This window comes from Drosophila hydei, unplaced genomic scaffold (assembly GCF_003285905.1).
Source record: "Drosophila hydei strain 15085-1641.00,03,60 unplaced genomic scaffold, DhydRS2 tig00008119-arrow-pilon, whole genome shotgun sequence".
In the NCBI taxonomy this organism is placed as follows: Eukaryota; Metazoa; Arthropoda; class Insecta; order Diptera; family Drosophilidae; genus Drosophila; species Drosophila hydei.
In genome coordinates, this window is record NW_022045830.1 from 8654452 (window position 1) to 8682439 (window position 27988).

Consider the following 27988-nt stretch of genomic DNA (forward strand, 5'->3'; position numbering starts at 1 on the left):
ATCCCTGATAATGCTATCGATAAGAGTTCATTACGTTACTCATTTTGCGTTTACGTTACGCATGCTACGTTGTGTATTTTTGAAGCTCTACGTTACATACTCTACGTATTATACGCTTGAAAATAATAATTGTCAAAGTACAATAATTTAATACTACATAGCAAAACAAGAAAAATTGTATATATTGTACTAAGAAAAAGTTTCCTACTGTAAAGCACCATAATAAGGAAACGAACGTTAAATTTGCTTCACCCAAGTGTATTGTCATATGCAAACCGATTTGAATATCGATTAATTAAGCGTTGCAACACTGAAGCGGTAACAACAACGCGCGCGGAACCGGCGATTTCTGCATTAATACGTTTCGCGAACTCCTAGCTTTGATTTGTTTATATTAAATTAAAATAAACAAGTAAAGTGGTGTTGTTAAAAGACCGCAACAATGACCGGCGCGGCTATAACTACCTGCAAACTGCTGTTATTTGGCCGTTGCGTGCGCGCCGTATTGCTCAGCGTGGGCGTACAATTTTTGTTGCTAACCGTTTTTTTGCTGTTAGTTAATTTTCAATTGTTGCATCCACTGAATTGGATAATGGGCTCGCTACGCTTAGTGTGCAGCTTCTACACATGGTTTGCCTGCATCCCACTCCTAGGTGCCATCGTGTTCTATGGAATGGCACTCTCCCATCAGCATCTTGCCGAACGCCGCTATTGCCCTACCCGATATCGGTGGCTGCTGCACAATGGTCCGCGAAAGCTATTGTTTCTGCTTGCTCATGCGGTCGTGGGCTACCTAACCGCATGGCTGTACACGGGATACCTACATTCGGACTACCGGTATGTTATATTTGATTCATTTTTAACTTTTGTACTATTCTGTTGCTTTTATAGTCATTTTATCTACAAGTCGTATGGCCAGGACTTTGTGAACTCCTATCACATCTTTCTGCTGGGCATGGGACTTTGCGCTGGCGGCTATTACTTTGCTAGCGAGTACATACAAGAAGAAATTTCCATTGATTTCGACTTTGCCGAACAGTCGCGCCCAGAGAAACTACGCGAGCTGCTCTATGCTACGTTGCTGAAGGCGCCAATAAGTTCCGTGATGCCGACGATATGCTACACGCTTGTATTTTGGCTGTTTGGTTCATTTTTAAGGCATCGACTAAGTATTTTACTCCACGTGGACACAGACGATAGGCTACTTGGAATCATAGATGTAATCAGCAATGGACGATTGTTATTCTATGCCTGGTTGCTGGGCGCTCAGATAGTTAGCAATATGCATTTAATGCGATGCTTTTATGCCACAATGCTATCGGAGCGTTTACCAATGGTGGTTGGACGCAATCGTGCTTCCGTTCCCAGTGAGCAGGAGCTCACCATTGTGGCCGGTCTGGGTGTCTTCAATGTTCATGTGGTACAGTGTCTGGCTGCTAATTTCTTGTTTCAAGAAGCCCAACGCAACACTTCATCAGTACGCACAGAGATCTTTCAGCTTACTGAGCCGGGTAATCATCCAGCTAATTGGCGCGCGCTCTGCGACCAATGTGTAAGCATCGTGGGCGGCTTTACCGATGAGCTTAACGATTCAATGAGACAGATCCCCTTAGATCAACCTATTCACAGCGATGCCAGCACCGCGCTTCTAGCAGAGAAGATGCTGCTACGACAATACAATCAATTGCATGGCATTCGGCCAGTTGTTTCACCAACTTATATGGATGCTCCCAACAGGGAGTGGGATGCAAAAGGCACGGATAGTATACGCCATGTTCCCAATTGGTGTGAGCGCACATCATCTAAATTGGAAAAATCGATGCAGCAACTGTTGCACCGTATTCCTGGCATCGTTTACTTCTTCTATGAACCGGAGGGCGCCAAAACGGAATTTCTCATAGAGAACGCGCTGCCTGTAATCTGGTTGACGCAGGCGCTGGCCCATATATGCGTCGCTTCTATTAAAGAGGACAGTTATGGCGTCGTGCAGGATGATTTACCGACAATCATCAAGGCGTTACATCGTCTCAAATGTGATTTGGACAGATTGGCCAATGGCATGCCCAACTTACGTACTAACAGCAACAATTTCAATCATTTGCGCTATGCAGTCCGTCGCAGTCTCTACAACATTTGCACATCGTTCTACAAATATCTTGGTGACTTATCGTCAACGGGCGAAGAGCTGCGACAGCTGCAGACGTTCGTATATCAGGGATAGGAGTCATACACACTTTGTAAACATCTCTCATAATTTGTTCTTCAGTAACAATTAAAATTAATAAATACAATTACAATGTACACTCGACTTTTTACCTATCTATATGTGCAAATGTATGTAGATTTAACACTTCAATTTGATTGTTTAAATCAAGTAGTTTATCCATTTGGTACAGCATTGTGTGCGAACTATTGCTCCATTAGGGTTTGTACATACATGAGTAGTACCAAGTCCTGATCCTTATTCAGATTTGGTCATAGCAATGATTTCACTTGCAACGCAGCATTGTCCACCGTCTCGTTTAGCGATTTTTCCAGCTTTTCTGCTACTTCATCCATGTGCTGCAATGCTTGCTTTCCCTTGCGGTCGCGACCATCGATAAAGATTTGTGTTTGCAGATAGTTGAGCGCACGGAATGTCATGCCGCCCTCTGGATCATAAGAGCCCAAATATGCTTTAGGATATCTTGCGCTAGCACTCTGATCTGGCGTAGATGGATCGAAGGGCACATACTCTTGCAGGGGTTCCTTATGCCAGCGGAAGATGCTGCGTGAATCTAATAAAAAATAATATAAAATAGCAATATAGCAATATATATACATTTATTTATATATATATATTATCACGCACCTAGATCTGCCAGAACGCGCGTCATTTCACGTATTTGTGCATCCTGACGCTCCAGACGAAAGTTCATTTCAGTCAGAGTGTTTGTCAGCTGCATCTTCTCCAATTGGAAAGCTTCATTCTTTTTGTTTTCTTTTATCGTTTGCCGCGAATACTCAAATATCAGCAAACCAGCGCCAATGGCAAAGATAATAAACTCCCCAAGCAGATTGGCACCCAGCTCAATGGCCATGGCTTCAGTTAATGGTGGCACCGTGACTGGTCGTCCAAGATTCAGTGCCCACATCTTGGTCTTCACCTCTACCCAATTGTAAACTGTGAGCAAACGATAATTGATCGGCATTAATCACTTTAATGTAAATGTCATAAGAAATATTATCTCTTACACTGTGCTGGCGGCATGCATATATATTTCCTGAAGAATGGACTTGATTTTGCATTGGACTTTAATACATTTGCAATGGGCTTGCTAATTTGTTTGATTGCCAACACGCCAAGTTTGGCGGCTGGAAATACTCCAATAACCATTTCTTATGTTAATTTATGTTACAAAATCTCAGCGCAGAAAACTAATAGAAACCAGGGCTGGCGAAAAAATTGACTTGCCGACTAGTTAACGCGAGACGATAAATGATAATCGATTAAAATAACGAAAGATTTCGTGACTTAACGTTTTAAATTATTGAATTAAATTTTCAAAAAATCATAGTTTTTGATTATTTGTCCTATATGTTTCGCAGTAATTTAATTGATCACGTATTGAATCTATTTGTTTTTTCTGCCAATCGAGCAAATTATTCAATGTGTCTATTACTATTAGTAGCTGTTCTTGATTCATTTTGTGGTTGTCATGCTTTATCTGACTGCGTTTTGCCGTCCATGAAGTTTCAATGCATATTAGTAGTACGCTTACGAACACAATAAAAACTTCGCTTAAAAGGTTTGCGCCCAATCTTATGGCCATATTTTCCGAGACCTTAGGGATTCGTTTGGGTTGCGGTAATCTTAGCATGCGCATTTTTGATCTTGTCTCGACCCAATATATTAGTTGACCAGCCGGGGCGCAAAGATACGTTTTAAATACCCGATTGTTTTGGGCAAAAGTATTTAAAACTCTGCTTAATGGGGTAGCGATCTGCTTAAGCCCATAAACTGCAATTTTCCCAATAGGATATGCACTGATTGCCATTTCGAATACCGATAATTTTTAAAAGACCCCAAAATTACCAAAACATTATGTTTGACAGAAAGTCGAAAGCAACTGATTTATTAAACAAGTAACAAAAATTGTTAATTTTCATGAGAACTAGTCAAATCCACGACCCGAGCTTTAAGACGTATTATCTCGTGTGTCTGACATAAGACCCTATCATTCAAAATTTCCAATTCCTTTTTCAGCTTTATCTTCTCTTCTCGATGTTGCTGGTGCTTCAACGCATCTTTGTGCTTTTGTCTGTATAAAATTAGAATGATTTTAAATTACCAAAGTTAAGAAGTATACACCTACCGTGAGAACTCCAATATTAAGAAACTGACGGCAATTATAAATATAATCAGCTCACCCAGCAGTTCGCTTCCAATTTGAATAGCCAGTGTGTTGTTTAAAGGAGGGACAAATTTCGGTTGATTCATGCCAAGTATGCGCATTTTGGTTCTCACCCCGATCCAATGGTAGGCTACAGATTGTATTGTAAAACAAAATCGTAAGCCTTGAGCTACAATATCAGAAGCTTCTTACTTTGTGCAGTTGGGGCGACTAAATATTTGCGCAATGGTTCATTGAATTTGGCGGTATCTTTGATACCTTTGACTACTGGCTTACTAATATGTTTCAAAGCTAAAAGGCTTAGTTTTAGAAGAGGAAAGCTAACCATTATTGATCATTACAATTTAGTCTATAATTTCTGTCATTACTGAATGAAAACCCAAAACAACATATACAGAACGTTCAATACTATTTTTAAAAGTTATTTAAATTATATTACTTATTTAAATACAAATAACGAGTTTGATAATTGTTCACCAATTCGTTACATCGATGAGTATCGCTAGCAGTTTATAAATCGACAGCTAATAATTTTCAAGGTATCGATATAATTTTTTCTTTTTACATCGCAAAGCTTATACGAATATTGGCAATTTGAATACTAAAAATTAGTGTGCAAGCAAACTTATCCGGTTTCTCCAATTAAATTATGGATAAACCTGAAGTGTTAAAGCCTGCGACCACTGGAAGCTGTGTGGCTTGTGGTATCAAATCCAGTCTTGTTTGCCATAGATGTGGTGATTTTTATTGCAGAAAAAAATGTCAGCTGAATGATTGGCAACGTCATAGGTATATATGTTTTTCAATACCCGCCCTGGTGCACCCCTTAGAATGCTCCGCTTTTGGCATTATGGAAGTTCCGCTACTGCACGCAGCTCAACAAGTTTGCAATAACGAAGAAGTCAATGCTGCCAATATAGGCAAAATAAATGCTGAGCTAATCAAAAAAAAACATGATGGAACTGCTCCTCTTACGACGGATAGAGGAAGCGAAAAAGAATTTGATAAGGCCTCCAATACCGACGAATCTGTAATCGCAACAGCCAGCAGCAACAGCAGCAACAATAACAACAGCTCAAATTTCATTACAAAAAGAACGTACGGGAGAATAATTGATCCTCCGCCCCATGTAGCTTTGCCACTAAGTGGAAGCATCGTTTATCTTACTGGCTTTCGATCGGCAAACCGCTGTTTTGTTCGCGATGCCAGCGAAAAGGCTGAGAAGGCATATTTAGAAATTTGCCAAAAGGTGTGTGGGTGTATACATACAAACATTAAATACATTTCATTGTGATATAAATTGTCTTTTTAGATTCAGTTGTTGGGCAAAGAGATGAACAAATTATATAAACCGAAGATCCATTCATATGTCCTTTCCAAATATAAAGATCAATTTCAGCGTGCCAAAGTAATTCCTGGACAATTTCTGCGTCTTCACTATTTGGATTTGGGCATTGTCAAGCCAAGAGGCTGCTCTGAAATTCGGGAGATAAACGTCGAAATCATGCAACTGCCCTGTCGCATCGTAGAGTGTCAGCTAAAGGGCATTGGTCACTCTCCACTGAGCTATGATCTCAGAAATTTCCTTTCAAAATTCGAGAACAAACGATTTATAATTAGCTATGGCTGCAATAAGCAAATAGATCTACTACATGTGGAGACAAACAAATCATTGAATGTAGAGATAATCGAATTTAATAAGCAAATTTTTGGTTGTGCAACATCATATGGGAATAAGCTAATGCCTGCCAAACCAGATCCAAGGGACAAGAACACTTTGGAGACCAAAATGGAAAGAAATATACAAGATAACTTCCCTCAAAAGGATGCACGTAATATGGAAGCTAAATTAGAAAATCAACCGACCACAAAATGTGATCAGCTCATAAAACCAATAGAACTAAATATAACCACAGAACGAACACCAATTGCAAAAGATGAACAAGATAGTAAATCACGTAGCTTACAAAGCTTAGATAACAAGTTGACAAATGAAAATGAAAAAGCAAAAGAAAATGTGCCATCTAATAATAATAGAGAGATTAATACCATGTCAGCTGTAACTAACAAAAATGAAAATTCGACAAAAGAAGCTATTGGAAACGTGAAAACTCATATAGGGAAAATATTTATGGATAACAAAAAAGATGAAACAGAGAATCAATCGCCATCTTCTGTCATTACTAAAACTAGTATTGAACCTTTATTAGTTGCTGTACGTAAATGGAATATTGTCGAATTCGTCATTCTGGATAATGTGTTTAAATGTTTCTAGCCCTTCGAAACGCGCCGTCTTGCCATCAATTCGAGAGAAGGACTCAATGTTTTCATTGTGGACAATGCAAATATTTCCCGGGGCATTTTTGGCGCTGTCGATTGTTCGTATGCCCGCAATTTCGCCGACTTGAAGCATCGCTTGTCGCTGTACAAGGACTCGCAGCCCTACAAACCTGTGTAAGTAAACGAAAATGAAATAATAAACTAATAAACTATTAGTTTTAGTAACTTTTAACACATTTGCATTTATTAGGGTCAGGGAATATGTTATTGCCAAATTTAAAGATGCTTGGTATCGTGCCAAGGTGATGGATATTAAAACGAACCAGTATACCCGTACATGCGACGTCATGTATGTTGATTTTACCAATGTATCCACTGTTAACGAGAAGGATATTCGACGTTACCCACCGGACTTGATCGAACCTTGTCGTACAAGCGTTTGCCTCATTGAAGGTTTTTTTATTTTTACTTTCTCTTAACATATTTATCTATAAATCAAAAATTTAATACAGGCTTTCCTCACCGGCTAACAAAGGCACAAATCAGCTTCTTACAGGAAAAGTTGCACATACATAATCAGTTGCACATTGATGGTGTCAGTTATTTACAGGATATGGCATTGGTCAGGTGCAGTGCGTTGACCGATGCACTTAATAAAATACCGTAGATCTACAAAAACATACACTAACATTCGATATACCACAGATTAGTAGTACTTTAATTCGAAATATCAAAAAAAGTATAAAAATATAAATGTTTAATAAATGTGTTAAAAACAGAAAAAGGTGGTAATCATGCATTATTTGAAAATATCGATTGCTTTAACGTAATACATATCGCACTTGATATATATATCGATTGAAGCTTGTCTTTCGATAATTTCCTTAAACTTTCTATTGCGGTATATCGAAAAAAGTTCTTAGTCGCAAAACAGATCGCCCCCAACTCGCTGCTCGTAATTTGGTGTCGGTGTATACAGCCTGTGCATTTAAAGTAAAATAATTCCCAAACAGGAGAAGGAATACATCTATACCTTAACGTCACTTTTAATACTCACACAAGGTAAGCTTTTGAATATATAACTAGTAATATATATATATATATATATATATATATATATTGCTTGTTTTATATCTCTATACATATATATATATGTAAATAAATATGTATGTAAGAACCGCGATGACATAGTGCGTAACTATGAAAGAGTAGTTTTGCCCAAATGAGCTTTAGTTTGTTGATGATGCAAACGGTTTATCCGCACTATGAAAATTAACTGATCCATCCATACATTCACTGACGTAGCAACAAAAGCACATACACAGGCACACTCGTTTGTGTGACCGGCCGATGCGCGGGTAAAAAATATGTAAAGGTGAAATAGAAGTCATTCCATGCCAAGGCACACAGAAACACTCATACACTCTTACAAACATATAGAGCAAACACGCCATTGGAAAATGCAATAATAATCACTAAGTGTCAATTTTTTTTTTTTAAACATTAAATTGAATACCTTTATCACTTCTACATATACACAGCAAACAACATACATGTATGTAATTATTTATGTATTAATGTGTGAAAAATACGAAATCCCACGACGCGACGATGAGTAATTAACCGCTGATTATAATTTACCGGCTTAAATTCATTTCAATTTGTTTAATTTGATTGCTCGTCGACTTTTAACAGAGCGTATTTTTATGTTTGTAACTTCATTTATTGTGACAATGTCCTTCGCAAGCAGGTTCAAGGGCAGAGACCAATAGCCTTTTGCAAATTGATAAAAAAAGCCCCAGCACTTTCACTTAAAAAGAACTTTGTATAATCTGTTGTTTTGTTGTTTTGCTTCTTAAAAGCGCTCAGCACAAAAGCTCTGCTAGTGCTGTGCGTGTCACGCGTAAGGCACCCCCGCAGCAGACGGCTTCCACGCAATCGCTTCATGTGGCTGGTGGGAGTGAGATAGAATGATAAAGAGCATGCGTGCTGTGCGGAATGGAGATTATATTATTTTACTCAAATCAAGGTCAGACGCGGCAGTGGTGGCAGCTCTTTCTGTATTCGACAGCTGATAATTAGAATTTTGTATTGCTTTTATTTTTATATACTTTCAGTGCGAGTGTGTTTATTGTCGGCATCTAACAGCTGACGATCAGTTTTTTGTTTACGCTCTCACCGATCTCAAGTATTAGTGAACTCAATCATATGGCCAGCTGACTAAGCGTCCAGCTTAGTGCTCGGTGCCGCGAGTGTGACAGCAAGATATCAAGCTTTTTATTTTGAGATAAACTTTTACGAAATGCCGCTCGCCATTTTGCTTGGGCGGCTTTTTAGGGGTGGCCTGTTGCCGTTCGCCTGTTTGCACCACTGGCGGCAGCGCCGCCGCTCTCTCTCGGCTCGGCAGCAGCATTCGTTTGGCATTTTCACCAGAGTCTCGTGGTTTTGCGCTCATTGTGCATTACCGACATTCTGAATGCTTTTGCCAAAAATTTTCCACCCAGACTCGGCCAGTCGAACGTTTTATGCCATTGTGTGAAAAACCCCGGTGCGCTTAGGTTTTAAACGCAAACATTTTCGCCATACAGCGCATCGTTAGTTTCTGTTTTGTGCGTATCATCTGCATTCGTATTGGGCAACATTCTAAATATAATTATCGTGATTTATACACCGTCAATCTAGTAGGCAACAAAATGGTTAACGTAACAATTTATGACGAGGCACCGCAGCTAAAGGTAAGCAGCCCTAACCGACTACAGAATCCGCAGAACAGTATTTATATATGTATCCATAAAGATATGCCTATCAGGTTGAAAAGAAATTGAAGCAGATATTCGCTTACTTTTGTGGCTATATCATTATGCAACGGTTTTAATTGTTTTTTTTTCTTGCTGCAAATGCAAAAGTTGTGACCTTCGCAGATGCAGCGCCGGCCCGTGGCCGATGCATGAATTCTCTTCCGTCTGTCAGTCTCTCGTATTGCGTCTCTGGCAGCTCCACTCCTAGTCTCGTCGGCTGGCACTCTCTCATGCGTGCGAAGCCTCCTCTCTCTCTCTCTGACTATCTTTCTCTTTCTTTGCGTGTCGGTAGGGGAATATCGATATAACGAACCATAAACCGCCGAAGTCAGCAGAAGTTTATTACCCACCTCACTGAGAACAATAATTATTTCTATTATTGGAAATTGTATTTCATAAGGCCTGCTTTATATTTATTATAGCCAAACGAAGTACCGCAAAACATGGCTGCCGGAGCTGAAAGCCAATTGGAACATATGTGCCGCCTGCAGTTCGACTCACCTGTACCCCATGTGCGTCTGTCCGGCATTGTGTGCACCATCGGACCTGCATCGCGCAGTGTCGAGATGCTGGAGAAGATGATCGCCACTGGCATGAATGTGGCACGCATGAACTTCTCTCATGGCTCGCACGAATACCACGCTGAGACCGTGGCCAATGTGCGTCAGGCTGTTAAGAACTATTCGGCCAAGCTGGGATACGAGCATCCAGTTGCCATTGCCCTGGATACCAAGGGTCCTGAGATCCGTACTGGTCTCATTGGCGGCAGCGGCACTGCTGAGATTGAGCTGAAGAAGGGCGAGACTCTTAAGCTTACCACCAACAAGGATTTCCTCGAAAAGGGCTCCCTTGAGGTTGTCTATGTGGACTACGTGAACATTGTCAACGTCGTAAAGCCGGGCAATCGCGTCTTTGTCGATGATGGACTCATCTCGCTGGTTGTGCGCGAAGTTTCCAAGGACACGGTGACTTGCGAGGTGGAGAACGGTGGTGCCCTTGGCTCCCGCAAGGGTGTCAATCTGCCCGGCGTGCCCGTCGATTTGCCAGCTGTGTCCGAAAAGGACAAGTCTGACTTGCAGTTCGGTGTAGAGCAGGATGTGGACATGATCTTTGCATCGTTCATTCGTAATGCTGCCGCACTGACTGAAATCCGCAAAGTCCTGGGCGAGAAGGGTAAGAACATCAAGATCATCTCCAAGATTGAGAACCAGCAGGGCATGCACAATCTGGATGAGATCATTGAGGCCGGCGACGGTATCATGGTTGCTCGCGGTGATCTTGGCATTGAGATACCTGCCGAGAAGGTGTTCCTGGCCCAGAAGGCAATGATCGCTCGTTGCAACAAGGCCGGCAAGCCCGTTATTTGCGCCACTCAGATGTTGGAGTCCATGGTGAAGAAGCCACGTCCAACTCGCGCCGAAATCTCCGACGTGGCCAACGCCGTGCTCGATGGCGCTGATTGTGTCATGTTGTCTGGCGAGACCGCCAAGGGCGAATACCCTCTGGAGTGTGTGCTGACCATGGCCAAGACGTGCAAGGAAGCCGAGGCCGCTTTGTGGCATCAGAATCTGTTTGCAGATTTGGTGCGCGGAGCCTCCGCAACCACTCTGAATGCTGCTCATGCGGCGGCCATTGCCGCTGTCGAGGCAGCCAACAAGGCCAAGGCAGCCGCCATTGTGGTGATCACCACCAGCGGCAAGTCCGCATTCCTGGTGAGCAAGTATCGCCCACGTTGCCCCATCATTGCCGTCACGCGTTTCGCGCAAACTGCTCGTCAGGCCCATCTGTACCGCGGCCTGGTGCCACTTATCTACAAGGGTAGGTGTTACGTCCCACTGTTCAAATTTAAAAATCTAATGTAAAATCAATTTAGCAGAGCCTGCCCTCGATGACTGGCTAAAGGATGTCGATGTGCGTGTCCAGTTCGGTTTGCAGGTGGGCAAGAAGAACGGCTTCATCAAAGCCGGCGACTCCGTGGTGATTGTCACTGGCTGGAAGCAGGGCTCCGGCTTCACCAACACCATTCGTATTGTGTAAGTAGAATGCAACCTGGAAACTCCAAGATTGTCTTAGCTAACCCTTCGCCTATCTTGCAGCACCGTCGAATAAGCCAGGTCTCTGAGACGAGAGATCAATGACAGCACTGCGAACACGTTTCAAGCGCTGTGCGCGTGCATCAATTACTGTTATTAACCAAGTTAATTTATTACAAATTCTCAAAAAATATATACGGATTATTGGATAACGAAATTGGATACATTTATCTGCTGTCAAAGCACCACAGATTGGCTCCACGGAGTCACTCTTTCACACATACACACAAATACAAACATACAAATATAATTTATCATTGTTAAATATAGAGTTCTTTATAGTAACAAAGATTAATAAAAAACTATATGTATACATAACTGCAAATTGATTTTAACTAATCAGACAGCCCAATTCAAGTTACTTCCTTCAAATAGATTAACAAATTGATTGAAATTGGATTGTTAGATCAGACGTTATTTATGTAGACTCTATTGTTGTTAAATTGTACTGCATTAACTGATATTAACAGTATTTGATTCATTTCTAATTTTGGAATTATATATATATATACCTTAGTTGATATATATACCTTAGTTGACTTTTTATACCCTGAACCCATTGAAAATGGGAATTAAGGTTATAATGGTTTGATGAAAATGTATGTAAGAGCAGAAGGAGGTGTGACAAAGTATACGTATATATATTCTTGATCAGAATGACGAGCTGAGTCGATCCAGCTGTCTGTCTGTCCGTTCTTCCCTCCGTCTCTCTAATGATCTCAGAAGCTACAAAAGCAAGAAACTTGACATTTTAACTGTATATTCGTGCACACCATGCGCAGCACGCGCTTATCATCCTTTTTTGATAACGCATCCCATTTCCTTATTATCGATAAGAATCGATCATTTTACTTGGTTTTTCAAGTATAGCTCGAATACCGTAAATGCTGAACACTTCGAATTTACTGTGTTGGTTTCTGTACTGAATACAAAAATTTTTGTATATTTTCGATTTTAAAGATCTCCCCTAAATTAGCAAAAAACCTGTTTCAAATAATAGAGAGTTGTGCTTTAAAAAACACATGTCATAATCACTGTGGGTGTGTGTGTATGTGTTGTTCAGTGTATCAGGATTCAGGGTATCGTTTAGTCGCGCCTTCTCGGCTAGAGCACTCTTACTTATTTATTTTTGTTTCTGTATTTAGTTGACTATTTCATCAAAATTAAACAAAATAGTTTTTCTAAATTACACTTCCCAAAATTTCGAAAAAAAACCGTACAATTTTAGCACTTTAATGACATTCATTTCGCGGTTCGCAATTCGAACGTCTGCCACACTGCAGATGTTGCTGCCACGGGTTGATTCTGCTAAGTTCTCCAACACTGCCAATTCAAAAAATGTAAGCGTCTCATAAAGAAATGAGTATACTATGGCCTAACTATAAGACTTGTAGGAAAATAAATCTGAGGTAGTGCTGGATCGCGGGCCGTTCTCCTCGCAATTGGACTATCAATCTCGCATAAAATTTAATTCGCCCGCTTTGGGATATCCGTTAAGCGGCATCATATGCACTATCGGGCCTGCTTCCAATAATGAAAAAGTGATGCTAAAACTAATTGAAGCCGGCATGCGAGTTGTCCGATTAAACTTCTCACATGGCTCATACGAGGAGCATTACGCAGCAATACAAGCGGCTAGAGAGGCTATCATGGCCTATACGAGAAAGATTGGAGTATACAAACCTGTGGCTATTGCATTGGATACCAAGGGACCGGAAATACGTACGGGTCAGTTATCAGGCAGCGAAACTGCAGAAGTTGATATTAAGCAAGGTGATCAAATCAAGCTATCCACCCAAAAGGACATGGAGACCAAAGGCAGCAAAGATTCCATATACGTAGACTATAAACAGCTGCCAAAGATAGTTAAGAAAGGAAACTTAATATTTATTGATGATGGGCAGATCTCGCTGCGAGTTAAGGAGATGACTGACTCAGAAGTTACTTGCGAGATTGTAAACGGCGGAAAATTGGGATCTCGAAAAGGTGTGAACCTTCCGGGTATCCCTGTCGATTTGCCATCTGTTTCGGAAAAGGATAAAAAAGATTTACTATTTGGTGTTGAGAATGATGTGGACATGATCTTTGCATCTTTTATACGAAATGCCGAGGCCATCAAAGACATTCGTGAAGTGCTGGGACCGAATGGAAAACACATTAAAATCATATCGAAAATTGAGAATCAACAGGGCATGCATAATATTGATGACATCATTAATGCTTCTGACGGAATCATGGTGGCTCGCGGTGATCTTGGCATCGAGATCTTGACTGAGGAAGTTGTACTGGCCCAAAAGGCGATAATAGCCAAATGCAACAAGGTTGGAAAGCCCGTAATATGTGCCACTCAGATGCTGGATTCAATGCAAGGCAGGCCACGACCAACGCGTGCCGAAGCTTCTGATGTTGCCAATGCCATATTTGATGGAGCCGACTGTGTTATGCTATCCGGTGAAACGGCCAAAGGCAAATACCCGATGGAATGTGTCAAGTGCATGGCGAAAATTTGTGCTAAGGTGGAAAATGTTTTATGGTATGACAGATTACAAAACGAGGTAAGGAGCTATATGAAATCTTCTTCACCCGACAACATTTCCGCGATTGCTGCCGGGATAAGTGAGATCGCTTCAACGGGTGAAGCCAGTGCTATAGTTATAGCGAGCCCATGTCCGATTGTGCCTAATTTAATAAGTCAATTTCGACCCAGATGCCCGATTGTTTTTCTCACTGGTGAACGCAGGGTAGCACGTCAGTCGAATATTTATCGCGGTATCTACCCGATCGTGCCAGAGATAATGTCCCATGGTTGCGAAGATTTTAAATCTATTCTAGCTATTGGATTACAGAATATGGCTAAGATGAAAATCGTGGATCTAAGTAAACCTACGACACTTATGATAGTAAATGCCTTACAAGCAGAGAGGATAATATTCCGCTTAATGTTCACAAAATAAAAAAAAAAGTAAAAATGAAAATCCGAATAAGTTTCCCATGCGCAAGCAAGCGAAGCATATGCGCGTTTAAGGAAAGAAAACCAAAAAAAAAATAAAATAAACAGTTACGATGAAAGAAAAAATTGCAGCTCAAATGGAAAATTGTAAGAATATTTTCAAGACAACACAAAGTCTGCGACTAAATATGGAGAATAAAATAAATTCGTAAAATAACACTTTTTAGCGCTAATCCTCACTGTCATTACTGAAAACTATTTTCTATCCATAATTTAAAGTCTTATGTTTTGAATAAAATAATAAAATATTTATTGTTATTGGGAACTTTCCCACTATACCCTTCATTTTATGAACGTTAATAAACATTTTATAAATTACTTGCACGTTATTATGGTGCTGCCAGACTGTTAAAAACTAATCGATTGATATTGCGCGCTAATCAGTTGATTACTATCGATTGGGTCTTAGGCTTATCGATTGGTAAACAAATCAAAAGTGGACTTGTGAAATAGCAACAATTAAGGAGTGACTAATAATAGTTTTTAAGCGAATAACAACAGGAGTGCATTCTAAATGGCTCTGCCTTCAAGAAAAGCGACAAGTGCAACTGGAACGAACGCCGTTGTGCAAGCTGTCGAAACATACATTCAAAACCAAAACTTGCTGGGTGAGATTGCCGAACTGGATGAATTGCTATATGATTTAATTGATCTTCATAAGAACAATGAAGTGGCCCTTAAACGCGTACTTCAGTGCATCTATAACCTGTTGCAGAGCAACAACAGGTGGAATGTGAAATTTGGCTCGAAGGTATTTCACAAACTTATTTCTGTTATTATCGCCGAGAGCGATGATGACGGAATTCCACATGGTCTGCACCGCCAGCTGGTGGCTAACTTGCTCATCTGTGTTCAAATTCATGCACGCAAATTTCCTCGCATCGATGGCAAATTCTTACTACGTCAACTGTGGTCTCTCAGCCTAAGCAGTGAGCGGCAGCCGCATGCCGCTCAAATCCTAGTGCAGCTCTTTGATGATTTTTTACGTGAAATGGGCGATGAGTGCGCCTGTTCAACTGAGTTACACGCAGTCATACAAGACCTGCTGCACTCGGAAGTTCGCGAGCAACGCAGATCAGCGTACTTTCTTATGAGAAAGCTTCTTATGATATTACAAGAAGAATCAACTGCTGACACTGCTGGACGGAGTAGACGCGTGTTCGACACGCTTAAATGCGATGAGCCGATGTGGTCCTCCTATATCGTCATAATGGAGACTCTGGAAGAGCAACAATCGCATTTAGTGCTGCCAACCCTGAGCACGTTGCTGCCCCGTATTGCGGAGAGCAATCAGGAGGACGATTGGCTGGTTTGGCTACGCATTCTATATGCTCGTCTATTACAGGATAACAACATATTGGTTCTGCGCTGGACATTAGAATTTTTCTTCAGCCGCTTTGACGTGTCTAAACTGTGCCGTAACCAGCTTCTAGCTGAATTCCTATCAGCCACAAATCGGACACAGCTCTACAATGTTGAAAGTTACTTTTTGCCAGAGATAAATATGGAGACATTCATGTCCGACGAGTCCGAGGCACAGGAGTTTTTGGAAGCATTAGGTACAGTGCCGTGGCATTCCGTGCCACTACACTTTTGGCTGAGCAAAATGAAGCCGGTAAAAGCTGCTCTCACTAACAAAAAAGTGCTCCTGCAGCTCAGCTCAAGAGTACGCGCATTAACCAATGCAACGTTGCGGCAAAAAGCTATCGATCTAGTATTTAATCTGCTAGAGGTAAGTCGCTGCTCATTTCAATTTGCACATATATAATTAATTACTTTAATCCTTTATTGTAGAGCACTATAAGCAGCTTGACACTGGCCGATTACATGATCTTCATTGAGACTCTTGTCAATGTGAGCGATCGTTTTTATGACAATCTACGTTTAAAAGCAAAGATGCAAAATTGCGAGAGCTTTGCAGAAGCGATTCCGCGCTTTAACAAACGTTGCAGTGAAATTATATTGAAGGATGGTGGCATATCGATATTGATAGATGAACTTATCAAACAATTGAGGGAATTACCAAGTTCGCAACACGGTTGGCTGCGCCTAGTTCCAATTTTCAGTTTGAATGACATGGAGCCTGAGCAACAACAGATCTGTTTGCATTTTTACAGAACTCAATATAATATCAATACTGAAATGTTTGAGAAGGCCGCAAATCTTGGGGAAATACAGCAACATATGCTGCAGAAACTGAACTGTCAAACGAAAGATGAAAAATCGTTTGTGCTGGAGCACTGCGTCGATTGCTTTGTTCGGGCCAACCTCCAAAGCTGGAGTCAAATGAAAGAGCTACACTTACAGCCATGTGATCTTCTAGAAAGTGGTACAAAAGCAACGTTGGTTCATTTGACACAACTATTGGAAACTAGCGACACAAGAATCGAAGACGAAGCAAATGTGCTTTCCACAGTGATCAACTTGTCAAACAAACATCCAAACTGTGACGAAGTGTAAGTCAAAACAAAAATATACTAATCTATATAGTACATTAATATATTCTACTATTGCAGCACCGCGAGCATTGTAAGTTATGCGAAAAGCTTTTTGAGCGATGATGAAAATGCGAAACTTGTGAGAGATATGATTAATAAACACAATGGTCTCATATCTTGGTACATATTGACCAATGCGATCCCCAACTCCTTAATTGTGGAAAGTATCCTAAATGGCGAGATCAGCACCGGGGATGCACGGTAAATAAACTTCAAAGTAAATTAAATAAGTTAAATCTATATGTATTCATAAATACACAGGATTGAGGCAGCATATATCGACAGCCTTACCAATTCTCCATTTGGAGATGTGGATCTACGAACTAGATCAATATACTTTCTGAAACAGAAACCAAAGCCGGATGTAGTGCATGCTCTCTGTAGTGAACTGCAGGATATCAACAAGGAGTTGAACGCGAAGAAGCCGCGTTACTTTGAAAATTGCAAAGAGCACAGAATAAAAATACGCATTGCTAGAGCACTTTTAATATTAAAGGACGGAATCAAATGGTCCGATGAAATGTGGAACGCTGTGCTGGCACTCAATGATCAGCAGAACATAAGCTATATGTATGAGTGCCTTGTAGCTCAGCTGCTGCCTGATTTCAATGAATTGGTGAATCGAATGCAGTTATTGGGAACACTAAAACCAAGCCAGCAGATATCAGTAATTTCAATTGCATATATCTATTGCCTTCTGAATTGGAAAGTTCTTGAGTTGACGCATTTACAATGCATTGTAAGCTTGCTGATGCCACATACAATGGGTGCCCATTATCAAACCCGACTTTTCGCCCAACTCGTTCTACATAATCTTGCAATTAAGTGCGAAAAATGCAGGTAATTATTATATACTATATTATATATATTTATATGCAACTCACCTATTAATTATTCTTAGTATGGAATGGCCTACACTTAACGTAATAAAGGCTAGCATTGAAATGACATTGGGAACAAAGTTGGCCGAGTTGAATAACGAAACTCGCCTCTTATTACCGGAAATAAGTTCAAATTATTTAAATGCTGATATTATCTTGTATATGACAAATACGCCATTTGATGAATATGTAAAACCTATGATCACTGACGATGCGCTTAAAGCCAGGATAGAAGCAACACGCGCTGCTTTGAAAGCGAGACGGAATCCAACAACAGTTATGCCGAAAAGTGGCGTTGATACGGCCAATTTAAATGTTCAGCGGAAAATGAATCCTATTAACGATATTTATATTGACAATGACTTAGCCCAAAGTTCAGAGCAATTGAATGACCGGGAGCTGATAGTGGTTGCGTCTCTCATAGACAAGTTACCCAATCTTGGCGGCTTAGCGCGCACCTGCGAGGTGTTGGGCGTTAAAACCTTGGTTTTGGGTGCCAAATCTTTTGCGCTCAAAAGTGATTTTGTTAATTTAAGGTAAGAATTTATTTATTAAGTTGATAGCGTATAATAATGACTATTTCGTTTCAGCATGACCGCCGAGAAGACTCTTAATATTGCTGAAGTAAAGCCCGCATCACTTGCCAGTTATTTGGTTGAAAAACAATCCCAGGGATATAAAATTGTTGGTGCTGAGCAAACAGCGCACAGCGTAAATTTCACAGAATTTAAATTTCCTGAAAAATGTGTCCTGCTGTTGGGGTAAATTTGTTATAGATCCTTAAGATATTCTATAAATATTAATAATCGCCTTTCACTCTTATAGTCATGAAAAACATGGAATCCCAGTGGATCTGATAGCATTATTAGATTTTGCTGTCGAAATACCACAGTTTGGAGTGGTGCGTTCCTTGAATGTGCATGTGACTGGCTCTTTGTTTATTTGGGAATACTGCAAACAGCATTTACAAAAGTAGCATATGTAAAAAAAGTCGTTTTTGTGGACTATAAGTGCCTAGACTTACGATTTTTCGAAATGTCTCAAATGTGATTTATAAGCTTACAATCTATTAAAAACACCTCTTTAAATCTTGAGTTGTTTGGCTTTCTAAGCCAAAACAATGAATACTAAATTTGTAGTGTTTATTTTATTTGTTTTGACTGCAATCTTGGCGCTGAGATTTATCATATTTTGTATTTATCAAATCATTAAACAAATATTAATTTATTGAAACAGTGCAGCTTGTATAAATCGATAACAAGTAATGAGTAATCGATGAAATGAATTTATCGACAAATATATCGATGCTCTTCGTGAATAAATAAACAAAAAAAGAAAACAAAATAAAGGAGCAAATCGTAAATAAGATGAGTTTCTCCGAAAATACTTCTGACTCTGACTGGTAAGCGCTCATAAGCATAATGAATTATCAAATTAAAGAATTAAACTATATTTAGGAAAGAAGCAAAAATAAAAGTAAAAAATAAAATAAAAACTGGATGTGGAAAATTGAAATACAGCCAAAAGTTTTGTGAAAAATGGCTCAGCCTCTTCGATCCATGGCTTAGCCGTTCCGCCGAGGATCCCAACAAACCATTCTGCCGAGCCTGCCAATGTCGTCTGGATTGCAATCGTTGTCACTTGGTGCGACATGAACGTACAACTAAACACAAGAGAAATTTAGAGTCACTGGTGACCAAAGGCGAAGGTGCGGTGCGCAAGGAGTTAAGCGTACGCCAAGAGCGTAGTAAATACTATCATCAGCGAAAGCGTGCGCTTAAGGAGGTGAAACAGGAACCCGTAAGCACAGTTCGGGAAAATGACCTTTTAGAGGTGGCACCAATTGCAGCAATTACCACCGATGGGGTCATCGAAGAAAGGTAGATATATATCCCCTTATCTCAGACAGTATTTAAAGTGATATTTAATGGCAGCACGCATAACTTCGAGGTAATTGAGGAAGCAGCACAGGAACAGCTACAAATTGCACCGATTGCAAACACGGAAGTGACGCTTATGACAGCAAACAACGCAAAAGTGGAACCACCTATTATTAAACCGGCCCCCAATCGAAACTCCAACTCTTCGTCTAATAAAGAAGGGCTAAAACTGTTGATGCAAATTCAACAAGACAAGAACGAGCTAATGGAATCCTTTCGAGAGCTGATTGGAGTTCAATTACCGCCCCCACCCCTACGAGAGAAAAATCATGTTGATCTGTTCTTCGAAAGTGTTAGCTCAAGTGTTAAGGCGCTTTCTCCGAAGCTCGTTGCAGAAGCAAAGATGAGAGTGTCGCAGCTTATTTGTGAACTCGAGCTGCGCGCCTTGAAAGATAATGGCGAACATGGAGATGCCGCAGGTATAGAGATGCCAATGTCACCAATGGCAAATAATGGTCATCTTATGACCCCGGATACCAACGTAGACCAACGCATTGCTAATTGCTTTAGAGCTATGACATAAATCAGAAAGCCGGGCTTATGATGCAAATATATTAATAAGAAAACTAGGTATAATTTGTACAAAAATTGTAAATAGATTTAAGTGGATATAAATGGATTATCCCAAGTCTGTATTTTGAAATAAAAGAATCGATTCATCGCATGTAACGTGGAAAGCATATCGATATATAGTATATTGGCATTGCACATCAACATCGGTCACTGTCGACGAATTGTATACAAATGTACACAATAAAAACGGGGCTTGAATGCAGAAATTAAGGTAAGCACTTACACATAAACGTAGGAATAACAAATGAAACATACGTATTTACATATTTTCAGCCACGAATAAATGCATACTTACACATTTCCATCATGGCTTTCAGGCGTCATAGCATGAAATCTAAGCCGCTGCTAAATCGCGAGCAACTTTTACAGAGCATAGTGAGAGATCGCAATTTGTTAAAAGAATATTTTCAAGATCTAGCTACAAATAAATCTAAATCGGCAGAGCAGAAAGAACCATCAACAATAGCCTTAAATCAGAAAACTATGCATATGCAACAACGCGACAGCTATGATCTGTTTTTTGAAAGTGCTTGTATCAGCATTAAAAGTTTGCCGCCCAAACTGGCAGCCGAGGCTAAAAGTCGCATTTCACAAATCATAACCGAATTTGAGCTGCGTGCAATTTCCCAGCAGGAAGCGCAACAGGAAAAGGAGAAGGAAAAGGAAAAGCAACAAATCGCTAAGACCATGCGACGGGCCAATGAATCGGCACTGGAACCCTCATCAGAGATTGTTTACGAATTTCAAGCGTACAGTTGAAGGAGCTGTCATGAATTCTCTGTCAGCATATTCAATTCAGAGAGAAATTTAGTATGTCTTGGCCTTTTTAACAGGATAACATCTTAAAATTTGTAAAAAAATTTGTATAAAATTAAAACATTCTTGGACACAATATTTTGGTTTTGGAAATTCGTTAAACTTAATGCTTTTGGCCTTATTTGGAATTGCATTCTAAAAGATTGATTATGACAAAAAACCCTAAAGTATGCATCATAGGGTCGGAAGGCTGGTAAGCCACTCTCCAAATAGTTTTTTTCTCTGTGACAATTTGCCATCTTTATACGTGTTTCAGGGGATCAGCAATCGCAACTGCTGTATGCAGAAATGTGGGCAAATTTGGATTTGATCCCCAAGTGAACATCTACGTGTACGATGAGATTGTGAGAAACAACTACCTCTCCGAGGTTATGAATGAAAGACATGAGAATATTAAATATTTACCTGGAATAAATCTGCCCGATAACTTGGTAACTTCCGCTTGTCAATTTATATTGTACAATTCAATTGCCTTTTCGCATTCAGGTTGCAGTCAATGACCTTATCGATGCTGCTCGCGACGCCGACATACTGATTTTTGCCACGCCGCATAGCTTCTTGAAAGCATATTGTAATATATTAAGTGAAAATGTGAAACCGGACGCCTATGCCGTCTCGCTAATAAAGGGACTCGAGCACATTAAAGATGGAGAAATTGATCTTTATTCGCACGCCATATCCAAGCAGTTGGGTATACCGTGCTATTCAATGATGAATGCCAATAGTGCTATGGAAATGGCACAGGGTAAACTCTGTGAGATGACTATTGGCTGCAACAACGAAAAACATGCGAGTGAATTGACCAAATTGATTCAGACCGAAAATTGCATGGTTTTTGTCATAGACGATATTGATGGGGTGGAACTGTGCAATACCCTGAAGGATTTAGTGGCGCTCAGTGCCGGCTTCATTGATGGCTTGCGATTGGGCGATAATGCCCGTGTCGCTTGCCTCCACCTGGGCTTAAAAGAAATGATGCGTTTCATCAAGAATTTCAATCCAACAACGAAAGTGTCTACACTATTCGAAAGCTGTGGTCTAGCGAATTCCGTGGCATCCTCTTATTGTGAGTAACAGTTCACATAAATGCAGGAAGGGTGAACCTATTAGTTCGTCTTCGCATTTACACTACTGAGTTATCCTCATCACTTTAAGTAATACTCATTTTTTTGCTAGGTGATAAGAACGTTACATTCGCCAAGAATTTGGTTACTTCACGAAAAACAATACCAGAAATTGAGGCAAATCTTCTTAGTGGTCGCAAATTGCTTGGTCCCATCATTGCAGAAGAGGTATTTTGCTATTTGGAAAAGTCGAATTTGCACAAAACGTGAGCTTAAGAAACTAATTAAATATACATACATACTATATGTAATAACACATATTTCTTCTCAAAGATATCCATTGTTTTCGATCATACATCGCATCTGCCAGAGGGAGCGGCCACCGCATGAAATTGTTGAGACCCTCCGTAACCATCCGGACTTGTGGTTAGTATACTTGGTGTTTTACAGCAGAAGCATTGGTTGAATAATCAATCCCATTTTGTTTTAGCAATTATACCATTACCAATCTGCAGAAAGATGAGTTTGCAATATTTAATTCCAACTCGGAAAGTATTCTCGAAAATGTAGCCGACACAGTTCCCGATTTCAGTACTGTTCCAGCAGAAAGCAGCAAAAATCTTGAGAACTTAAATGAGAAACACGTTCATAGCTCTTCTAAGGACGATGGCTTTTGGAAACCATATTTAGATTATTTTAATGATGAAAACAATTCTGCAGATATGAGAAATGTTGTTCGTAACTCTAATACTATGCCTGAAACTTGTCCATCCAAGCCCGATAAAAAAAGTATGGAATTTTCCTTTGAAATGGGCTCAGCGAAGAACGATCCGGAAATTTGTCTTCAAATAAGGGAATCTCCAATGCCACAAAAAAACCTCGATCTCATCGGCTCACAACACCCTGTGAATGAAATCGCAAGTGATAGTAAATTGTCTAACATTGCGAAAGATTCGCAAAGCACTCAGCTCACTAGGTTAGAAGCGGCGAATACAGGTTCCGATAATGCAAGAGCTACTAACATCCAACATCAAGTTAGACCCAAAATTGATAAATATGCAGCGCTAAAGGTGCGAGTAATGGGACGTAAAAATTATTCCAACAAGAAGTCCGCACCGGAGAAGACAACCAAAGCCAAAGCAGAATCGATTGATAGTCAAATTAGTAATAACTCTGGAGAGCAGGCGAGGAAATATTCCGATACGCCTAAGAAATCTAAGAGTTCATATAATAACCGTCGATTTGAAGATGATCACCAAGAGGAGCCTCTTTTCGATTTTATGCGTAAAAATAAAATGGAAGAGGAGCTAAATAAGTTAAAACAATCTACGATTAAGAACCAACTTATAAGTGAATATATGGTAAATCGGAGAGAAAGTGCTCAAAATAAAAACGATGGATTGGCAGAATATTCAGCGGAAAACATCGTGGGAAAGAAGAGTTCACATCCCGAAAGCTTCAAATACGATTATAAAATAAGTATTAGTTCCAAAAAGGTTCCCAGCAGTATGAATTCCGTAGCTGTAAGCAAAGCTGAACTGGATGGGCAGGATAATGTGAGCGAGAGCAACATAAATCCTTCTAATTGGGAGCAACTGAGAAAGGGCAAATTAGAGTTCGATGAAAAGCTGCCCAAGTCGCTTTTGTTGAAGCCTATAGCATTTAGAATTAACACTGGCGGTTCAAAATCAAAAGTTAATGTTGAGGTACGCAAAGCAGATAAGGTAAAAGATTCCATTTTTTTGCCTGACGCCAAGACTGAAAAGCCGACAAGTCGTGTAAATGCCAATGAGTTGCCAAATTTGAACCATAGCGTTCAAGCCGAGCCGGCAGTTGATAATCAGCAACCACAATACATTGATGAGAGAAACAGAAAGGATGCTCTTCCGCAGATAAGTAAGAGCGAGAAGCGTATATCTTCAATGTCTCCTCGATTGGCAATCGAGGAGCTAAGGCAGCTGGACATATCGGAAGAAAATGCCGTTGCTGTGAAACCCAAAGGTTCGCCTTATTCAAGCCAACAACAATCTAATGATAACAAAAAGGATAAAAATACGAGATTAATCAAATTCAATTATGACGAGGGCAAATCTGTTTCGCAATCGGAGCTAAGGGATACCAAACTCCTTAAGAATTTGGAAGCGGATGTGGAGATGGTTATTCTAGATAACGAGATACCCAAAGAAATCGAGTTCAAAGACAAGTCGGTGAAACAATATCGCAAGGATGAGAAGATGGAAGAAGAAAGGGTTCAGAAGAAAAGAGAATACAATCAGAACGATAACGAATGTACATCGAAATCGAAAAAGGAACAAAAAACAAATAAAAAGGTTGCGCAGGATCTTTTGGATGAACAAGTACATCAAGAGTCGGAAGAAGCTAAGAAATATGCTCAATATTTGCAGGTCAGACGTAGAGATCCTATAATTAAACGTCATCAAATGGACGAAGATAAAAGCTTGCATGCATTCAATTCAGAGGATCCACGGTCCAAATATCTAGAATACGATGTGTTACCAGATGACAGAGAGAATAACAAACTTAAAGAGGAAATTCAATTTAAGAAGCAGACACATGTACTCCCCAAGAATAGAATTCGTTCCAATAGTAGGGTTCAAGAGAAAGCTGAAACAACGGCAAAGGTGGCTCCTGTTAAAACTGCAAAGCATACATCAGAATGGGATTGGTTGGTGGATACTGAAAAAGTTGATAACTTAGTCGAGGAGAAAGAACAGAAGAATCAACACGAAGATCCCTCCAAATATCCCCCCAAATATCCCCCCAGATATCACCATTTGGTTGATTTTATTTCCAAAGAGGAGATAAATGTAAATAAAGTTAAAGAAGCCAAGAAATTAGAACGCAACCTTAAGCTGAAACAAAAATTGAATAAGAAATCTGGCGCCCAGGTCGAGGAATCGCAAGCTCAATTCAATGAAATGCCTCGGGAAGGTGAGTTCAAGGTATTGGATAGACCCAAGTTTACATTGCCGGCAAGCGCTTCACCGGTAAATCCACAATCGAGCGATAAACGGCCAACCGAGTTCGGTTATTCAGCACCGACAAACAAAACTAGTGAATTAAAACATGTGGAACTATCCCATCCGCCTCGCACAGAGAGGGGCCCAGAACAGGTTCCGACCGATAAACATTTAGATGTTTCAATCGATTCCAATCAATTGAGTAAACGTGGGGCTAAAGCGCAGCAAAAACCAATTTCGGAAAGAACCATTCCCAAGCGAATGGAGTCGCAACTCGGTAAAATCAGCAAACGATTAGCAAGTATCATGACCAAGGGCCAGAAGGACACAATCAATCATAGAGAGCGACCCGTCGCCTATGAGGGCAACGATCCATATGGCACAGACGAAGTTGGGCATACCAAGACTTCCTATAGCAACATTGGCGCACAGGATAATAGCAACAAAAAGATTGCCGTCAAGCCATTCCATCCGCCGCTCAATCCACGCGTTCGGATACCGCGCCCGCCATTCGATGTGCGAGATCAGGAATACCACACTATTAACTACCGACCTCAGGCTGAGCTGCAGCGCAACTCGATGTTGCCACAGATGCAGTTGTCGGTTGCATCTCAGTCAATACATGCGAGCGCTAATGTTACAAAGCTGCCCCGTCCCGTCTTAAAGCTACCTCCTTTTATGATGCGATCGTCTGTATTGGCCATAGAACTAGGATTTTTTGCCGCTTTACTGTCTCGCTATAGAGGTGGCTGCAAGTAACCTTTGGCTAATTACATCAAATTGGTTGAATGAATAACTCAAAATTTATACAGACAAAATTTCTTTCTTGGCAATAAATCCGTTTAACGCATAGTAGTTTAGGTAGATTTAAAATTTATTAGGACCAGACATACGTTTCGGCGGGGGCCCGACGTCGGAACACCTGACGCGCCTCCAGCGACTGCAGTGGTCGAAATGTGTGCAGCAGCGGTCGCCCTCGGCGGTCTCTAAGTTGCCAAAACTTCGGCAGCTCCAAATGCGAAATGGGCAACACCTCGGCAAACACGTGCCACAGCACAGACGGCGAGCATGGGGGCGTGGTCAGTGAGCCCATGTAGGCATAAAAGTTGCCCCTATCCAGGTTGCCAAGCAGCGATCCGAGTGTCAGGAAGGCAGGTGGGGTGTAGCTGCTATTAAAGTTGCCCAGGTGCAGCAGCGAGCCAAAGATCTCATTGAGACCGGGCTGATAGTACGGATAGCTGGTCTGCAAGCGACAGCGATTTTATATGCTATGTTTATGTGGACTCTAGGCCTTTTCACTTACACGCACCACCTTGAAGAGCACAGCGAGTACGGCCAGGCCATCGGTTTGATTTCTGGCCTCCTCGTCGCTCTGGTATCTAGTATTGCGGTGCACGATGTGCATTTCCAGATCGTAGCGCCGTCCGTTCAGCACGTGCTCGGAGCCCTTGCGTTGCGGCGAGCCCCAATGAAAGTGCACAGCCATCGCCTCGTAGAAGTCGCCCAGGAGTCCGCCGGTGACATAAGGACGTTCCCCCAGCACAGTTGCCGGCACTTTGAACTCGACTGCACAACAAATCAAAGATATCCATGAATAGGGCAAATACCTTCCTGGTCTAGCCCACATACCTGTATGTCCATTATTTCGCACACTCAAGAGCTCATCGAAGGGCTGCTCATAGTGGCCAAAGTGCAGCGGCGGCAAGCCAATGGGTATCGCCTTGTGTGTGCTCAATGGGATGGGCGACTGATAGGCACCCCCACATTGGGGATAGCTGTTTTGCCAAAGGTGTGGATCGTCGTAGCTGAAGCGCAGACCCTCCGGCAGCAAATCTAATTGATGATATAGATATAGATTGCAGGAAAATGTCATTTGTGGATCATCAGTGAAATGGAAAACTATAAAAAAGTCCTATAAAGAAAGGGAATTATGGTTCGGCTGGGACATCTTATTCGGTTCTGATTTCGGATTGCATCAACTGAATTATTTTCTAATATATTTCAATCTTGACCAACTCCCAATTGCCTAATTTTCTGACAGATCAGTTGCGTAACTCAGCTGTTGAGGCCTGCTGCAGGTCATCAGATGAGGGACATGGATTATCTCTATAGTTGATCTATAACTGTCACCATCCACAGCTTAGTTGGCCAATCCCAAGGGTATTTAATCACAATGGCTAACTGCTTTGACTCAATTCCCAACTCTCAGAGCCAATTGTCTACTGTAATTGTCCAATTTTTGTGGAGAAGTCGGGCAAAAGGCTAAGATATTTGCGCCATCTTATATAACCCTATTGTAAACAATAACAGCGCTGTGACATCTTCCATGGTTATTTGCTATTCGTAAAGCATTTGTGCATGCAATTTTAATTATTGTTATTATTTACAAGCCACTGCTTTGTTTACTATCCATTAGTTGTTCCATGCGTGTGCGTCACTCCCCCGCGATTTGACAGTTTTATGAGTGCTTAAAGTGGCATTCGAGAGTACTAGATTAGAGATGGCTCATAAATTCGCCCAGTGCGTAAGGTGCATGTACCGTTACAGATCGTAAGACCCATTGAACACGCATACACATACACACACGTATGTGGTCTTGTGCTGTCAGCACTTATTATACAATTGTAAATGACAGTCGTAGATATTCTATGGACACACTT

General features: G+C 40.8%; 11 protein-coding genes across 13 annotated transcripts; 8 read left to right on the plus strand and 3 right to left on the minus strand.

Moving 5' to 3' along the window:
* The first annotated feature begins 74 nt into the window (after window positions 1–74).
* On the plus strand, window positions 75–2239 carry LOC111603657 (nucleoporin Ndc1). The gene is made up of 2 exons (XM_023321341.2): window positions 75–837; window positions 892–2239. Exons 1-2 carry the CDS (start codon window positions 443–445, stop codon window positions 2219–2221), a joined length of 1725 nt encoding a protein of 574 aa, XP_023177109.2. The 5' UTR covers window positions 75–442; the 3' UTR covers window positions 2222–2239.
* A 19-nt stretch (window positions 2240–2258) lies between these two features.
* On the minus strand, window positions 2259–4007 carry LOC111603659 (putative OPA3-like protein CG13603). The gene is made up of 3 exons (XM_023321343.2): window positions 3235–4007; window positions 2852–3163; window positions 2259–2777 (listed from the first exon to the last, which is right to left on the minus strand). The coding sequence occupies exons 1-3, from the start codon at window positions 3374–3376 to the stop codon at window positions 2476–2478; spliced, it is 756 nt and encodes a 251-aa protein (XP_023177111.1). The 5' UTR covers window positions 3377–4007; the 3' UTR covers window positions 2259–2475.
* An 80-nt stretch (window positions 4008–4087) lies between these two features.
* LOC111603661 (putative OPA3-like protein CG13603) lies at window positions 4088–4806 on the minus strand. Its single transcript, XM_023321344.2, has 3 exons — window positions 4587–4806; window positions 4356–4524; window positions 4088–4301 (listed from the first exon to the last, which is right to left on the minus strand). Exons 1-3 carry the CDS (start codon window positions 4720–4722, stop codon window positions 4139–4141), a joined length of 468 nt encoding a protein of 155 aa, XP_023177112.1. The 5' UTR covers window positions 4723–4806; the 3' UTR covers window positions 4088–4138.
* Window positions 4807–4970: 164 nt separating this feature from the next.
* On the plus strand, window positions 4971–7448 carry LOC111603585. Its single transcript, XM_023321240.2, has 5 exons — window positions 4971–5643; window positions 5707–6609; window positions 6670–6848; window positions 6925–7127; window positions 7187–7448. Exons 1-5 carry the CDS (start codon window positions 5044–5046, stop codon window positions 7339–7341), a joined length of 2040 nt encoding a protein of 679 aa, XP_023177008.2. The 5' UTR covers window positions 4971–5043; the 3' UTR covers window positions 7342–7448.
* Window positions 7449–7582: 134 nt separating this feature from the next.
* LOC111603597 (pyruvate kinase) lies at window positions 7583–11883 on the plus strand. Of its 3 annotated transcripts, none has more exons than XM_023321257.2 (4): window positions 7583–7736; window positions 9895–11290; window positions 11346–11505; window positions 11569–11883. In XM_023321257.2, exons 2-4 carry the CDS (start codon window positions 9916–9918, stop codon window positions 11579–11581), a joined length of 1548 nt encoding a protein of 515 aa, XP_023177025.1. In that variant the 5' UTR covers window positions 7583–7736; window positions 9895–9915; the 3' UTR covers window positions 11582–11883. The 3 variants fall into 3 exon arrangements, with proteins under 3 accessions (XP_023177025.1, XP_023177023.1, XP_023177024.1); XM_023321255.2 differs by lacking the exon at window positions 7583–7736 and adding an exon at window positions 9182–9409; XM_023321256.2 differs by lacking the exon at window positions 7583–7736 and adding an exon at window positions 9183–9409 and having other exon boundaries at window positions 11349–11505.
* A 713-nt stretch (window positions 11884–12596) lies between these two features.
* Window positions 12597–14561, plus strand: LOC111603622 (pyruvate kinase-like). The gene is made up of 2 exons (XM_023321292.2): window positions 12597–12905; window positions 12960–14561. Exons 1-2 carry the CDS (start codon window positions 12801–12803, stop codon window positions 14517–14519), a joined length of 1665 nt encoding a protein of 554 aa, XP_023177060.1. The 5' UTR covers window positions 12597–12800; the 3' UTR covers window positions 14520–14561.
* A 418-nt stretch (window positions 14562–14979) lies between these two features.
* LOC111603621 lies at window positions 14980–19035 on the plus strand. The gene is made up of 7 exons (XM_023321291.2): window positions 14980–16307; window positions 16370–17031; window positions 17092–17274; window positions 17335–17913; window positions 17975–18490; window positions 18545–18715; window positions 18780–19035. The coding sequence occupies exons 1-7, from the start codon at window positions 15090–15092 to the stop codon at window positions 18928–18930; spliced, it is 3480 nt and encodes a 1159-aa protein (XP_023177059.2). The 5' UTR covers window positions 14980–15089; the 3' UTR covers window positions 18931–19035.
* Window positions 19036–19258: 223 nt separating this feature from the next.
* On the plus strand, window positions 19259–20468 carry LOC111603623 (protein suppressor of variegation 3-7). The gene is made up of 3 exons (XM_023321293.2): window positions 19259–19356; window positions 19412–19834; window positions 19889–20468. The coding sequence occupies exons 1-3, from the start codon at window positions 19322–19324 to the stop codon at window positions 20415–20417; spliced, it is 987 nt and encodes a 328-aa protein (XP_023177061.1). The 5' UTR covers window positions 19259–19321; the 3' UTR covers window positions 20418–20468.
* Window positions 20469–20581: 113 nt separating this feature from the next.
* On the plus strand, window positions 20582–21245 carry LOC111603626 (protein suppressor of variegation 3-7). The gene is made up of 2 exons (XM_023321294.1): window positions 20582–20678; window positions 20741–21245. Exon 2 carries the CDS (start codon window positions 20774–20776, stop codon window positions 21224–21226), a length of 453 nt encoding a protein of 150 aa, XP_023177062.1. The 5' UTR covers window positions 20582–20678; window positions 20741–20773; the 3' UTR covers window positions 21227–21245.
* Window positions 21246–21276: 31 nt separating this feature from the next.
* Window positions 21277–26183, plus strand: LOC111603620 (calponin homology domain-containing protein DDB_G0272472). Its single transcript, XM_023321290.2, has 6 exons — window positions 21277–21476; window positions 21540–21714; window positions 21770–22349; window positions 22460–22613; window positions 22681–22773; window positions 22838–26183. The coding sequence occupies exons 1-6, from the start codon at window positions 21433–21435 to the stop codon at window positions 26085–26087; spliced, it is 4296 nt and encodes a 1431-aa protein (XP_023177058.2). The 5' UTR covers window positions 21277–21432; the 3' UTR covers window positions 26088–26183.
* LOC111603627 (carbonic anhydrase 15) lies at window positions 26102–27343 on the minus strand. The gene is made up of 3 exons (XM_023321295.2): window positions 26958–27343; window positions 26632–26894; window positions 26102–26571 (listed from the first exon to the last, which is right to left on the minus strand). Exons 1-3 carry the CDS (start codon window positions 27199–27201, stop codon window positions 26206–26208), a joined length of 873 nt encoding a protein of 290 aa, XP_023177063.2. The 5' UTR covers window positions 27202–27343; the 3' UTR covers window positions 26102–26205.
* Between the last annotated feature and the right edge of the window lie 645 nt (window positions 27344–27988).

What these genes read in the sequence shown, in the direction of transcription:
- LOC111603657 (XM_023321341.2), top strand. Translation starts at nt 443, where the DNA reads ATGACCGGCGCGGCTATAACTACCTGCAAACTGCTGTTATTTGGCCGT. An exon ending in TACCTACATTCGGACTACCG is followed by an intron (nt 838 to 891) that starts GTATGTTATATT and finishes TTGCTTTTATAG; the next exon opens with TCATTTTATCTACAAGTCGT.
- LOC111603659 (XM_023321343.2), bottom strand. Translation starts at nt 3,376, where the DNA reads ATGGTTATTGGAGTATTTCCAGCCGCCAAACTTGGCGTGTTGGCAATC. An exon ending in ATGCATGCCGCCAGCACAGT is followed by an intron (nt 3,164 to 3,234) that starts GTAAGAGATAAT and finishes GTTTGCTCACAG; the next exon opens with TTTACAATTGGGTAGAGGTG. An exon ending in GCGCGTTCTGGCAGATCTAG is followed by an intron (nt 2,778 to 2,851) that starts GTGCGTGATAAT and finishes ATTTTTTATTAG; the next exon opens with ATTCACGCAGCATCTTCCGC.
- LOC111603661 (XM_023321344.2), bottom strand. Translation starts at nt 4,722, where the DNA reads ATGGTTAGCTTTCCTCTTCTAAAACTAAGCCTTTTAGCTTTGAAACAT. An exon ending in AGTCGCCCCAACTGCACAAA is followed by an intron (nt 4,525 to 4,586) that starts GTAAGAAGCTTC and finishes TACAATCTGTAG; the next exon opens with CCTACCATTGGATCGGGGTG. An exon ending in TTAATATTGGAGTTCTCACG is followed by an intron (nt 4,302 to 4,355) that starts GTAGGTGTATAC and finishes AATTTTATACAG; the next exon opens with ACAAAAGCACAAAGATGCGT.
- LOC111603585 (XM_023321240.2), top strand. Translation starts at nt 5,044, where the DNA reads ATGGATAAACCTGAAGTGTTAAAGCCTGCGACCACTGGAAGCTGTGTG. An exon ending in TCGCAGCCCTACAAACCTGT is followed by an intron (nt 6,849 to 6,924) that starts GTAAGTAAACGA and finishes TGCATTTATTAG; the next exon opens with GGTCAGGGAATATGTTATTG. An exon ending in AAGCGTTTGCCTCATTGAAG is followed by an intron (nt 7,128 to 7,186) that starts GTTTTTTTATTT and finishes AATTTAATACAG; the next exon opens with GCTTTCCTCACCGGCTAACA.
- LOC111603597 (XM_023321255.2), top strand. Translation starts at nt 9,368, where the DNA reads ATGGTTAACGTAACAATTTATGACGAGGCACCGCAGCTAAAG. An exon ending in ACGAGGCACCGCAGCTAAAG is followed by an intron (nt 9,410 to 9,894) that starts GTAAGCAGCCCT and finishes TATTTATTATAG; the next exon opens with CCAAACGAAGTACCGCAAAA. An exon ending in GGTGCCACTTATCTACAAGG is followed by an intron (nt 11,291 to 11,345) that starts GTAGGTGTTACG and finishes AAATCAATTTAG; the next exon opens with CAGAGCCTGCCCTCGATGAC.
- LOC111603622 (XM_023321292.2), top strand. Translation starts at nt 12,801, where the DNA reads ATGACATTCATTTCGCGGTTCGCAATTCGAACGTCTGCCACACTGCAG. An exon ending in ACACTGCCAATTCAAAAAAT is followed by an intron (nt 12,906 to 12,959) that starts GTAAGCGTCTCA and finishes TAAGACTTGTAG; the next exon opens with GAAAATAAATCTGAGGTAGT.
- LOC111603621 (XM_023321291.2), top strand. Translation starts at nt 15,090, where the DNA reads ATGGCTCTGCCTTCAAGAAAAGCGACAAGTGCAACTGGAACGAACGCC. An exon ending in CATCCAAACTGTGACGAAGT is followed by an intron (nt 17,032 to 17,091) that starts GTAAGTCAAAAC and finishes CTACTATTGCAG; the next exon opens with CACCGCGAGCATTGTAAGTT. An exon ending in ATCAGCACCGGGGATGCACG is followed by an intron (nt 17,275 to 17,334) that starts GTAAATAAACTT and finishes ATAAATACACAG; the next exon opens with GATTGAGGCAGCATATATCG.
- LOC111603623 (XM_023321293.2), top strand. Translation starts at nt 19,322, where the DNA reads ATGAGTTTCTCCGAAAATACTTCTGACTCTGACTG. An exon ending in AATACTTCTGACTCTGACTG is followed by an intron (nt 19,357 to 19,411) that starts GTAAGCGCTCAT and finishes AACTATATTTAG; the next exon opens with GAAAGAAGCAAAAATAAAAG. An exon ending in GATGGGGTCATCGAAGAAAG is followed by an intron (nt 19,835 to 19,888) that starts GTAGATATATAT and finishes ATTTAATGGCAG; the next exon opens with CACGCATAACTTCGAGGTAA.
- LOC111603626 (XM_023321294.1), top strand. Translation starts at nt 20,774, where the DNA reads ATGGCTTTCAGGCGTCATAGCATGAAATCTAAGCCGCTGCTAAATCGC.
- LOC111603620 (XM_023321290.2), top strand. Translation starts at nt 21,433, where the DNA reads ATGACAAAAAACCCTAAAGTATGCATCATAGGGTCGGAAGGCTG. An exon ending in ATCATAGGGTCGGAAGGCTG is followed by an intron (nt 21,477 to 21,539) that starts GTAAGCCACTCT and finishes TACGTGTTTCAG; the next exon opens with GGGATCAGCAATCGCAACTG. An exon ending in AAGTCGAATTTGCACAAAAC is followed by an intron (nt 22,614 to 22,680) that starts GTGAGCTTAAGA and finishes TTCTTCTCAAAG; the next exon opens with ATATCCATTGTTTTCGATCA.
- LOC111603627 (XM_023321295.2), bottom strand. Translation starts at nt 27,201, where the DNA reads ATGACATTTTCCTGCAATCTATATCTATATCATCAATTAGATTTGCTG. An exon ending in GCGAAATAATGGACATACAG is followed by an intron (nt 26,895 to 26,957) that starts GTATGTGGGCTA and finishes TTTGTTGTGCAG; the next exon opens with TCGAGTTCAAAGTGCCGGCA. An exon ending in TGCTCTTCAAGGTGGTGCGT is followed by an intron (nt 26,572 to 26,631) that starts GTAAGTGAAAAG and finishes TGTCGCTTGCAG; the next exon opens with ACCAGCTATCCGTACTATCA.